Source organism: Borostomias antarcticus, assembly GCF_949987555.1.
Source record: "Borostomias antarcticus genome assembly, chromosome: 22".
NCBI classification, from domain to species: Eukaryota; Metazoa; Chordata; class Actinopteri; order Stomiiformes; family Stomiidae; genus Borostomias; species Borostomias antarcticus.
Genome location: NC_140255.1, coordinates 11,308,206 through 11,320,922, shown reverse-complemented (window position 1 = coordinate 11,320,922; position 12,717 = coordinate 11,308,206). Strand labels below are relative to the sequence as shown.

At 44.2% G+C, this 12,717-nt stretch overlaps 1 protein-coding gene across 1 annotated transcript; it reads right to left on the bottom strand.

Moving 5' to 3' along the window:
* Positions 1-3,026: 3,026 nt before the first annotated feature.
* Positions 3,027-11,456, bottom strand: ptprea (protein tyrosine phosphatase receptor type Ea). The gene is made up of 14 exons (XM_084455789.1): positions 11,406-11,456; positions 11,282-11,318; positions 11,072-11,169; positions 9,981-10,100; positions 8,598-8,761; positions 8,300-8,435; positions 7,952-8,101; positions 6,811-6,904; positions 5,833-5,909; positions 5,281-5,415; positions 4,882-5,007; positions 4,568-4,719; positions 3,419-3,554; positions 3,027-3,234 (listed from the first exon to the last, which is right to left on the bottom strand). The coding sequence occupies exons 3-14, from the start codon at positions 11,132-11,134 to the stop codon at positions 3,160-3,162; spliced, it is 1,428 nt and encodes a 475-aa protein (XP_084311915.1). The 5' UTR covers positions 11,135-11,169; positions 11,282-11,318; positions 11,406-11,456; the 3' UTR covers positions 3,027-3,159.
* Between the last annotated feature and the right edge of the window lie 1,261 nt (positions 11,457-12,717).

Genomic DNA, 12,717 nt, shown 5'->3' with positions numbered 1-12,717 from the left:
TTATAGGCTGCATCAGGATGTATGCAGATAAAGATCAGGTGCCGGAATGTCTAGGCCCACAGGTCAGTAAGTTCTTCAACTCTATCAGACACACTGACCACACAAAAAGACATAAAACAGATGCAAAGGAAAAACCTTACTTGGTTTAGTTTAGATTTCAAAGAACACGCTGAGTGGTCGGTCAAGCTGGTTTTAAACAAAGGCAATAGTTTTATTCTGTTACGATTCTGCAGAGTCGGACTCTAGCACAGGAAGTGAATCCGGGCAGAGTGAGTCAGATGTGGACGAGGTCGATAGGTTATACAGTGAAAAAGGAAGTGACATAGTTTCAGGATGAAGAGGACAGGGAAGTGATGTCACACAGGAAGAATTTGTAGTTTTAACAGACTGATCTATGATCAGTTAGAACAACAGTCAAGTAGGAAAACAGAACACTTTGGTGAGACTTGAATTTCATTCACACAGAATACCAGGACCATCAGCACAGGCTCTCCCCAAGGCTGTGTTCTTTCCCCTCTACTCTTCTCACTGTACGTGGACAGCTGCACCACCCTCATCGGCCTCATCTCCGAGGGAGACGAGTCCGCCTACAGGTGGGAGATCGACCAGCTGCTGTCCTGGTGTGGCCAAAACAATCTGGAGCTCAATGCTCTCAAGACAGTGGAGATTATAAGCTTTAGAAAGAATCCTGCCCCCCCCAATCACACTGAATGACACCCCAGTGACCACTGTTGACTCCCTCTGCTTCCTGGGCACCACCATTTCCTGGGACCTCAAGTGGGAGCTGTACATCAGCTCCCTCACCAAAAAAGCACAGCAGATGATGTACTTCCAGGCAGCTGAAGAAATTCAACATGTCAAAGACAATGATGGTACTCTTCTACAGCTCCATCATCAAGTCCATCCTCGCCTCCTCCATCACTGTCTGGTTCTCAACCACAACAGACAAAGACAAGGGCAGACCGCATCATCTGCGCCGCTGTTTTTTTGTACTCTTTTGCACTGTTATGTCTTTGCACTGTCCTGTCCTGCACCCTGTTCTATTTCGTCTACAACAGCGTATGCCTTCACCCTAGTCAAATTCCTAGTATGTGTGAATCATGTACATGGCTAATAAACAGATCTTGAATCTTGAAATACAATACTGTGGGGGTTATATCACTACTTATATAAGTACACTGCCCTCTGGTGGTTCAGGAGGGTAGGTGCTTCATGTTCTACTTTTATGTATTAGGCTGAGGGCTTACTGGGCAGCGTTAATGGGTTCATCTGTGGTACTGGTTAATGGGTTCATCTGTGGTACTGGTTAATGGGTTCATCTGTGGTACTGGTCTGGTGACGTGATGAATTTGATCCAGGTCTTGAGTCCTGGATGGCCACCTAACACAGAAATCACACTGTCCAAAATAGCAGTATAATGGATAATTACAATAAAGAAAAACATTGAGTAAATACATCAAGCAAAAATGCACTTTTCAATGAATTTAATATTGCAAACAGCATTTAAAAGACATTGAGGATCCAAAAGAGACAAACAGAGAGAAGGCAGAGAGCTCTAACCTAAAGAGACCCTCCTCCATTTTTGTTCCAGAAAGGAGAGTGAGGGAAAAGAGGAGTTGAGGCTGAAATCCTGCCCCAGTCCCTCAGACCTCACACAAGCAGGGTAAAGATGGACATGTGACAATGGTCCAACCGTCAGACAGTCGTCTCCTCCGGACTGATCTTCTCATGGTCATACTTCATTCACTTGTATTGACATGACAATGTACTGACATGTAACAACACAATGACATACTTCATCAGGAAATAGAGGCCTGTATGGTTTTTAATATGGCGCCATGGGTAAAGCTGGCATCTAGTGAGGTAATACAGTAGTATACATTTCAAATAATTTCAATAGTTATGGGACTATTGGCCAAAGCTGACTGATAGTATGCTGGAACTATGACACTGAATGACAGCTTCATTTCAATGGCATGGCTAACAGATGACAGAACAGTATCAGAAACCCAGGTCTGAAATACCAAAAGATATATCTTTATATTGTCTTGCTATCTTAAATAATATCTAGATCAATGTCTCTTTTGGATATGACTTCAAAATCTAACTGCCAATCTGAGGGTTTCATAGTAAACAACCTCCCAGGACACATGGACATTTTAGGACTACTGCAATGCATGATGGTTCTATTCTTCTCCGTCAGAAATACAAAATATGTTTTCTGCTTCTCAGCATGAACATCTCTGAATTGTATGGACTCCTTGACAATAAGCTTGGAAAATATGTGCTTCAGAGAATGTGTAGTCACATTAGCAAAATATTTGCAAAAGGCATACTGTAGTATTTTTGTAGTATTACTTGTATAATACTGGTCATTTTATTTTTTTCATTTTACATGTTCATTTGCATATCACTTTGCCAGACTGAAATACAATATATGTTCCATCAAGTTAATGGAAACAACTCTCACATACAGTACAGTGTTGTGTGATATGTCTTTAGGTATCATCCTGAATGTTTACGAAGGGCTGACTTGATATCCATGCTTTGCATATCTGTGTTCTCTGCATTGTATATGAAATTATGCTTCTTTAAGAGCTTCATGTTTGAAATGGACTTCTACCTCCTAGACATAAAAGTTAAGATATCACCTGTGACCACAGAAGTTATCAATAATTGTAAGAACGTACTTTTACATAAATAAAATATCTAAACATTCCCATCATGTTATCCAAATGCAAGAATGGAAGCTTGGCAACAATACATAAATACATTTACAATAACTACAGCTTTAAAAATATTACATGTATGGTGAGTTTAAAAAAACAAACATTCAGTCTGAATAAACTAGTCAGTTCAAAGTACTCTATCATACAACAAAATTGGATTAAAGAGACCAAGGTTGAAATAACACTTGACAAAATCTCCATGGCAAAATAATTAATATACTTGATGTGAAATATAGACTTTTGCATTTACAGTTTTCATCCATTGACAGAGAGTATATTACAGAGAGGGACGGATGGAGCATTAGTTACAGACAGGACATGTGCATACTGTAGCAAAATAGAAGATATTCCATCCAGTTAAGGACAACACAAATCCAACTGGCATTTTTAAAAACAACACAGAACAAAAACATGTTTAAGGCAAAGTTTGTCACTTGAAATTGGCATAGTCTGAGAAAATGTCGACAAAGTCCTGTACCACCCTGTAGCAGAAGTCATATTGCTCCTGAAAGAGAACCAGAGAAGAAGAACATCCTTAAGTTTCAGAGTGTTGCAGAAGTTGCAGTAAACAATTGCACTGAGCTACGTGACAATATTTATTGTTACTATTGTTGTTATATTAAGTGTGCGGATTTGATCTTTTATTGAATCAATAGAAACAAGTGAGAAATGGTCAGTGAGATACGTACCACGGTTTGCACCATGTGAGGCCTCTGCATGCGTAAACTCTTCACAGTCTGGAACACGTCCAGCAAACCCTCCGCCTTGACCCGCTCCAGGATGTTGCTCAGTGCAATGAACGTACCTGTCCTCCCTGCCCCCGCACTACACACACACACACACACACACACGGGGAAACCACAATAACTCTGGTGCTCTGGGACTGTTGGAATGATAGCAGCAGTACTGAACATATACAGTATACTGTACTGTGTGTTCTGTGTTGAGGCCTGTATGATCTACTTTTCCCATCCCAGTCATGCAGCTTCTGGTACACCGTGCATACTGTAGCAGTATCCAGTGTGGTGTGTGTGTTCTGTAGCAGGTGTGTGTGCTTCTATCTGCAGTATGGTGTTTGTGTGTGTGTGTGTGTGTGTGTGTGATGACCAGCCACAAGATGGTGCTAATCTTAGAAGTAGGCTGTGTCTTTGACCCGTACATGGACCAGGCTTTCCAGGACAAGTATCTAAAATACCGACCACTGCTCGATGTAATAACCATATTCGGAAGTCTTGGCCATGTATACAAATGCAGTGTGAGTGGTTTGGTCTGGTCTGGATTGCTGGCTTGCCAAAGAGAAAAGCCAAGCAAGTTGCCAAATTCTGCTCTGTCTCAGCTATTACTGGCAGCTTAGCCGTGTGGAGAAGGAGGTGCTATGTGGATCCTTAAGTGTTCAATGTTTTAATTCCCTGCTTATGTAATATCATTTGTGGAACCAAATAAAGTATTCAAATGTGTGTGTGGTCCTACCTGCAGCGTGGTGTGTGTGTGTGTGTGTGTGTGTGTGTGTGGTTCTACCTGCAGTGTTCTGTGTGTGTGTTCTGTGTGTGTGCGTGTGTGTGTGTGTGTGTGTGAATGTGTGTGTGTATGTGTGTGTGTGAGTGTGTATGTGGTTCTACTGTACCTGCAACATGGTGTGTGTGTGTGTGTGTGTGTGTGTAGTTCTACAGTACCTGCAGTGTGGTTTGTGTGTGTGTGTGTGTGTGTGTGTGTGTGTAGTTCTACCTGCAGTGTGGTGTGTGCATGTGTGTGTGTGTGTGTGTGTGTGTGTGTGTATGTGTGTGGTTCTAACTGCAGTGTGGTGTGTGTGTGTCTGTGCGGGGGGTATGTGGTTCTACCTGCAGTGTACGATGATGGGGTGGTTCCCAGACTGCTGCTGCTGTCTCTGCACTGAGGCGATGATATCGATCATGCCCTTTCCCTCAGCGGGGATACCGATCTCCGGCCAGCCATGGAAGTGAAAGTGCCTGACCAGCCTCGTCTGCTTCTCCTGACCGACACACGTTTGCGTTTCCACACATGAATACAGATTCCAACTCACACACGTGACATACATTCCATTTACCATACAGGGATGCAATTTAAATATGCCAAATATATCAGGCCCTCTCTGCCTTTATCTCAAGATAGCTGTGTGGTGTTATTTCCTTACCGGGCCAAAGGTGAGTACCAGGTCTCGTAGGCTGAAGGTGTCACACGCTGTGTCTCCCTTGATCTCTACGGTGTAGTCGCCGTAGGTGACGGAGTCCTCCGATGGCCAGTACTGGAGACACTTATCCTGCAAAGACACAACAGATGAGCGTTAGTGTGCAGCGACAGCGCCTTCATCATCTTCAGTTAAGAATCATTACACTGTCCGTCTTAAGTAGACCCTATAGTCTACAGTACAGCAGATATTCTGAAGTCGTGATGCACGGTATTATAAGATGATCACATTGAAGAGGAGTACTGTACACTGAAGCAGCACAGAGCATCTCATCACGTAAGAGACAGACACAGCTAATAATCCCGACAGTCGGTGCCAGCAGGAGAGAAGCTGGGTCTGGCTCACCTGCTCCCTCTCCTGGAGCTCAGTCAGCATTACAATGGAGTGACACTTCCACTCCCACACCATCCTCCAGAAGTCCTCCACAGTGTGGGCCAAGGGCCCCTGGGTGGCGATGAAGTAGTCCTTCTGCCTGTAGCCCTGACCCAGCCCAACAAATACAACACACCGCCATTAAATTCAAGGTTCAAGACCAGTTTATTGCCATGTATATATTAGGAATTTGCTTAAGTCGATGATGTGTACACTGATGGAGACGACATTAGACAGGGGGCAGGACAGGACAGGACAGGACAGTGCAAATACAAAATACAATATAACCAAACAAAGAAAAAAATGCAAATGCAAAATACACAATATATACAGAATGGAGTGTGTTGAGAGTATGTACAGAGTGTGTGCAGAGTGTACTGTGATGTATGTGCGATGTTTTATACAATGTGTGTGCCGTTGTGATATGTAGTACAATCAGCTCTGTGTTACAGGTGTGTTCAATGAAAGGGGCTCGTGAAAATGTACACTAGAGAAATGATTAAATAGAGATCAGTGAGTGCTTACGTCTATGAAAGACGCGTTGACGTAATCTGTGAACTCCTGTCCCCTTCTCATGGAGAGAATCACTCGGTTGAAGTCGTCTGTGTGGAGAGAAAGTTGAAGAGACTGAGCACCATTTCTGAAGCATAGCCCATCAATCACTTTCAACTGAAGGTTTGGCAGAACGGACGTGCTGATGGCGGGGGGGAAGGGAAGTGGATCAGCTGCTGTCCCTGGTGCTTTCTGAACACATCTGTCTCATTACCACTCCTCCACATCCATGGACATCATCTGCGAGCCGAGTGTTCTGAGATGAAAGCTATAAATCACTGAGGATTCGGGGGAAGTGACAAGACTGGGTAAAATCTCTCCAGCTGTCAATAAGATTCATCAATATTTAAAGCTGTAGTAGGCTATGTCCAACTTCATAAGATTTTGAAATTTTAAATATTGCTATATTGCTATGATAAATCGAGAGGGATAAGTGATTGAGCCACATCTTTGTAGACCGCTGTTTGGCTCTGCTGCATCTATTCTAATAATTATTATCATTTGGTGACGGGTTGACACCAGAGCGTACATTAAAAAACAGAAACGCTTGGAGGCGTGGCCACACCAAGCTCAAAGTGTGCACACATGCTGAGATCCAATCAGCAACAGACGTCATTGTTCTATAGACTTATGGGTACCCGAACCCATGAACTGAACTTGAACATGACAGACAGAATTTTCCATCATTGCTACCCATAGCTATCTCTTAATAGGCAGAAGCTACATAATGCAGCTTTGATACTCTTAATAACACAGTGTAAGATATGGTTGCATCCAAAATGGCATTGGTTCCTATTTCAGCATGAACGCAATTCTATCTTTACATGTGAGGGGATGAAAAGTAATGAGATATACTGTATGATGTCATAGACAGGACTTGGAACAGTTTGTGTCTGGTTCAGTTTGGGTCAGGTTCAGTTTGGGTCAGGTTTCCTACAGAAGACTCCTTACATGGGATGATCTGGAGGACACGGTTCTTCTTCATGTTGGCGGGAAGGTTCCCTGTCCGCATGTTCTCCTTCATGATCCGCATGTTGGTGAGTTTCTGGAGGGGAGCAGATAAGATGTGGCTGTAAGATCATCTGCCCGTAGTAACATTTCACATCACCATTACTATGTCTGAGCTAAGAACGTCTTGGATGTGTAAAGTGTAGTGTTGTGTTGTGTTGTGTTGTGTTGTGTTGACGAAAGCATTGTTTTGCATTTGGTTCCTGACCACTGAACATAACTTTATGTTGATGTTTGTTTACAACATCTGGCCATATCTGGCTCTTATGTCATGACTGTTTATCAGCCAAATACTCGCAGGGTAAAAGGAAGTCAGTGTTACCGTAGTGGGGTCAAAAACATATAGGTTTTACCTGTTTTTGAAATTTGACCCCACTATTGTCACACCCACTTCCTTTTACCCTTGTAAATATATACCCTGCCCCCTCACATGTACAGTATTGCACCTGAAGAAGGCCATTTGTGCCGAAACATTTATTAAACTCACCGTGGGGGCTACTTACAGTGTGCGGACATTCTCTTTGTCCTAAACACATTATACTTGGCCTTGGCAGCTAGCTAGGTAGCTTAGCTTGCATCTGCCCTGCTTTGTGTAAATCAGTTTGTCTACCTAGTGTTAGCTACATAAGGCCGAGGCCACTTGGCCTGGCTGTAGCTAACTGCTTCTCTATCACTAGCAAAACGTTAGTGGTCATGGCACGCAATCAATTTTATACTTCATATAAAAACAGATGGGAGACTTTCTTCTCCATTATCCTGTTTGTTTATCCACAATGTCCAATGCTGCTTGCTGATATCACTCCAGTTTCTTCTTACATGTCTATTACTGGTGTGTGACGTGGTGGCCGGCTCAGCGCCCCAGGCTCTGGCTGCACTTGCCCATGGCCGCTCAACACAATGCTCACAGCGCCCTCTGGCAGCTGGGCGATGAATCGCACATGCCGGTCGGTCGCAGGTCCGAGTCTCTCATTTAAGGTAGATATACTACTATTTCAGTATTAAAGCAATTACATGCGTATATCTAATTACAGCTTTGTGTGTGTGTGTGTGTGTGTGTGTGTGTGTGTGTGTCATTGGGCCTCACCTTGAACTCCTCCTCCAGGCCCACCCTGTCCAAGGGTGCAGAGGTGTTGTGAAGTTTGTGCAGGTGTCCCTCCAGAGAGGATACATCCAGCTCTGTGTCCCCGTACAGGAAGTATTCCAGCAGGGCCTGGTAGATGAATGAGTACTGCATCTGGAGGGACACGGAGTCAGAGACACATTATGGCTACGGCCCCAGAGTTCAGGGCCCGTTAGGTGAACATCATAGCAGCAGAATAGAAGGGACAGCTAGGTATTGGGTCATGGATCCATTGTGAGGCGATGATTATAATGTCTGAAACTATGCCTTGCATGAGATTGTGCTGTGAACGGGTTCCCTTCGCCTACTCACGTCCGTCTGAACCAGCTGGGAGCGCTGGTCTCGTATCTTGGACACGAAACCGAAGACGTCTATCGTCTGGGACATGTGCATCATGTCTATCATGCCGTCTATGACAATGAAGGTGCCTGTCCTGCCCACTCCAGCGCTACAGAGAAACAGGGACGGCATGGCAACGCAATCAGCTACATCCGAACATGACCGTCAAACAGCTAGATTCAGATTCAGACCCAAAAAAACACACAATACATATGGTACTGATTCAGCAATTGCACCCTGTAACACCAGTATCAGACCTCTGGTACGGTACCTGCAGTGGACCACAATGGGCCCAGCGTAGGACGGGTTGACTGTCTTCACCTTCTTCAGGAACTTGAGCATGCCGATGGGGGAGAAGGGCACCCCGAAGTCTGGCCAGCTGGTGAAGTGCAGCTGAGTGACCAGTCTGGGGGCCTTGGAGCCATCGCTGGACTGCTGGTGGAAGGAGAGAGAGAGGGAGAGAGTTAGCCCAGGGACAGCACTCCTGCAGCAGAAACCAGACGACAGACAGCGTACACCCTGGTCTGGCTCTAGGAGGTGCTTCGAAGAGGCCATCTTTACCAGTGGTGAGCTTTGACAGTGCACCACATACAGTAGTGGAGCATATATCCCCCCTCACAGTTTACCACTAGGGCTGTCACCCGTCCCGCGTAATAAGGGGCCGCCCTGTACTGAGAAAAAAAAAGCACTGTCCCTTACTGGATGAATATAGGACGCCATTTGTCCCGTATTTTTGTGCACACCCCACTCTATTGCATATACAGTACACTACTACGTCTTCACATGCTTGGAATGTTACGAAAAATAACAAAACCAAGAACTATGCGAGAACCAGGTAGGCTGTTACGGTAATAGAATGTTGGCGGCATGACTGAAGGCAGCCTATCACTGGACTTTAAACTTGTCGCCACTAACATGATGATAAAACTTTATCCAACCATAAATAACCATTATCTAATGTCTGGTCTCTGTGGTCTACCAGGTCATTTGCTATTTCCAAGTTTATCAGACCAAACATTTTACCCATGTCTATGATCTGATGTTTATTGATTTGATCTTAATATAATTGCTGCAACTGTGTTGTACTCTTATTGACTTTTTATTTCCTTAATTCATGATGAGAGTAGCAGAGGGGACTTTGGAGAGGGGAAATTGATGCATAAAACACAACAAACATAAATTGGTGCAAATTCACTAGAATGCAGGAAATGAAAGGTCTGACACTCATAATCTCATGGGGGAGGCCCCCCAGACCCCCGCCTAATTTGTGTCCCCCACTCATGGGGCAGCTGGCAAGGAGTCCCTTATTTTACACATTGAAAGTGGCAACCCTATTCACCACCGATTTCATGTTTACATGTGAAAGCAGGATGGCTGGAGCTGAAGACACCACAGAAAAATCTCTCTCCACTTAGACCAGACTGCTGTATTCTTGTTGAATATAACTCTCCTGCATTGGATTTCTCACTACTGTTCTATGATGCTAATAATGCTAACGATAAAGCTAATGCTAATGCAAATAATGCTAATGATAAAGCTAATTCTAATGCTAATAATGATCATGACAAAGCTAATGCTAATGCTAATAATGATAATAACAAAGCTAATGCTAATGTTAATAATGCTAACATATTGGCTGGATGCAGTAACTCACGTTTTGTACACAGAACTTGCGGATGGTGTAGTCCACCAACACTGTGAAGTCCTCCACAGCCACACGGACATTCCCATAGGTCCAGCAGCCCTGATCAGGCCAGTACTGGTAACACTTGTCCTGCGTGGAGAGACAGAGAAGTAGTGACTCTCTAGTCACCACACACACACACACGCAGACACACACGCACATACGCACACACCCACGCATACAGTACACATACATACACATACACACATAAACACATGTACACACACATACTGTACACATCATTCAGGCACGCACGCACGCACACACACACACACACACACACACACACACACACACACACACACACACACACACACACACACTAACTGTGTCTGGCTACCATGTATTGTCCTGTGGTCCTCACCGTTTGCTTATATCAATCAATCAATCAATCAATCAAAGCTTTGTGCTTTATACACAGGGACTTCTGGTTCCCTTTTTGCTCTAGCGTGTCCTGACAGGGGAGATGTGTGTACTACTGTAGTAGCTAATGTATGACTATCCTCAATATGAGTATTATGCAACTGCAGTTATAATACAATACAACTCAATCTACTCACCAGTCAATAGGAGTTAGTCTGGGGAAGGGGAGAGATTGCCGACTAATGATGACAGGGCCTGGGAGGACTTTATTAACCATTACTCAACTATTGATCACTATCTCCAGACTCTCCACACATGCTGATTCTAATCTCAGCCCCTGTTGTCTGTTTATTCTGTTTATTCATCTTCCCTGCCTGTCTCTCTCTCTCTCTGTCTCTCTCTGTCTCTCTCTCTCTCTCTCTGTCTCTCTCTTTCTCTCTGTCTCTCTCTCTCTCTCTCTGTCTCTCTATTTCTCTGTTTATTCATCTTCCCTGTCTCTCTCTCTCTCTGTCTCTCTATCCCCCCCCCCTCCCCCTCTGCTCAGTGAAGCTTAGTGAATACACATAGAATCTTTAAAATGCTGTGGACAGATGGCTTGGACTGTACCCTGTGCTATTAAACAGTCCTAGGCTCTGTGAGGGGGAGGTCTGAGTGGTACGGTGTCCATGACGACTGGAGATGGCCGTCTGTTCACTCACCTCTTTCCTCTCCTTTAGGTTGGTCAGCATCACAATGGTGGCTGACTTCTGTTCCCAGACCATCTTCCAGAAGTCTGTGACCGTGTCCTGCTTGGGACCTGGAAGAGGACGGACCTCTCAGAATGTGTATGAGACGCATGATCACGCCATCCTAACTCGTACTGCTGAAGGCTCAGCATGGGAAACCTAATTAAATGGCATTAGCCTCACCTTGTGCTGCAATGAATTTGTTCTTTTCCGTGTAGCCCTGAGAAGAACAAAAGCAAGTGTTATGTTTTTGAAATGTGCAGCTGCAGAGCATAATGTGATGCGTTTGAGTGGTAATGAAACTCACATCGATGTAGGACGCGTTGATGTAGTCTGAACAGGGGTTTCCCTCCTGCTGACTCAACACCACCCTTGAGTGGTCATCTGGTCAGAACACACACACACACACTGTAGTTTAGGACATTAATCTGAGTAACACTAAGACTGAGACCTCTGTTGTCAAATTACCACACAATTTGAAGATCTTGATTTGTACAGACCATAACAGATTAGATTAGAGTAGAAATGGAGTTGGCCACGGGTGAATAATAGAAGTAGTAGGAACTGAAACTGTGTGGCAGACAGACAGAGAGAGGGAGAGAGAGACAGAGAGAGATACACAGAGGGCTTTGAGACCACCAATACTTGAGGTGTGAAGTGTGCTCTTGGTGTGATGGGCCACACCATGTAATAACGGGACCGTATGTCCAGCTTGACCACTCACATGGCAGAATGTTGGGATATCGGTTCTTCTCTTTGTTCTCCTCCTTGTTGGCCTCTTCACATGTTCCTTGTGTGAAACCGCCAGGCAAGGACTGCAACACAGCACTGCACCATCAGATACTGTACTTCCCCTTTTACGTTTCAACCTTTCAACATTTTCACACGATCATACAATCAGTTAGCCTGTATTTGTGTTCATGGCAGCGGTAGTCCAGGAGTAGAACACTGTAGGATTTCACCCAGTTGATCATGCAGTGACTTTAATTATATACATCCATGGTTCCCGGCACAGTGACTTCCCAGTTCAAATGAAACACACCAAGAACTGTTAAAACTACAGTAGACCTACATGAAGGAAATTTGGTCATTATTTTGACCCCTATTCCTATAGACAAGTACTGTAGCCTAAGTGTTGTATGTTAGACAAGACTGTATGAAAATGGCTTGATGCTCTATTCTCACTATACTGTAATTGTGATGATTCACAATTGGTGGTGGTGAATCTTGGACTTACAATGGTCTGTTGTTGTCACAATTTGTTAGCCTACAGTACAGTAGATGTCATGCAAAATTATCAACAGTTTTTGGTGGGTCAAATTCATAAGACATTTTTCCTAATGAACACGTGTTGGGGTCGTACAGTTCAGTGGCGTGTAAACCAGGAATCGTGACCCTTAGACGTGGCTCGGTCGACTTTCTGATAAACACTGCATGTGAAAGATGGGTATTGTAAGTTACATTGTCCGAGCCAGTCTATAGCTACTTCCTCTACAATTTACAATAAACAGCCGTCTTGACTTCCTCTGCACAGAAAAAACCCTTTCCTCAATCAGTCGCATACATGCTTTCAGAGTCATGTGCTTGTAGCTGTGTTTAAACTGTCTATTCACACTGAA

Bases quoted from the DNA above. Each gene is read 5' to 3' on its own strand.
- ptprea (XM_084455789.1), bottom strand. From the start codon at position 11,134: ATGGTCTGGGAACAGAAGTCAGCCACCATTGTGATGCTGACCAACCTA. The intron at 8,762-9,980 runs GTGAGTTACTGC...TCCTTCCACCAG, and splicing joins GCAAGTTCTGTGTACAAAAC to CAGTCCAGCGATGGCTCCAA. The intron at 5,910-6,810 runs GTAAGGAGTCTT...CTCTCCACACAG, and splicing joins TGTCCTCCAGATCATCCCAT to ACGACTTCAACCGAGTGATT.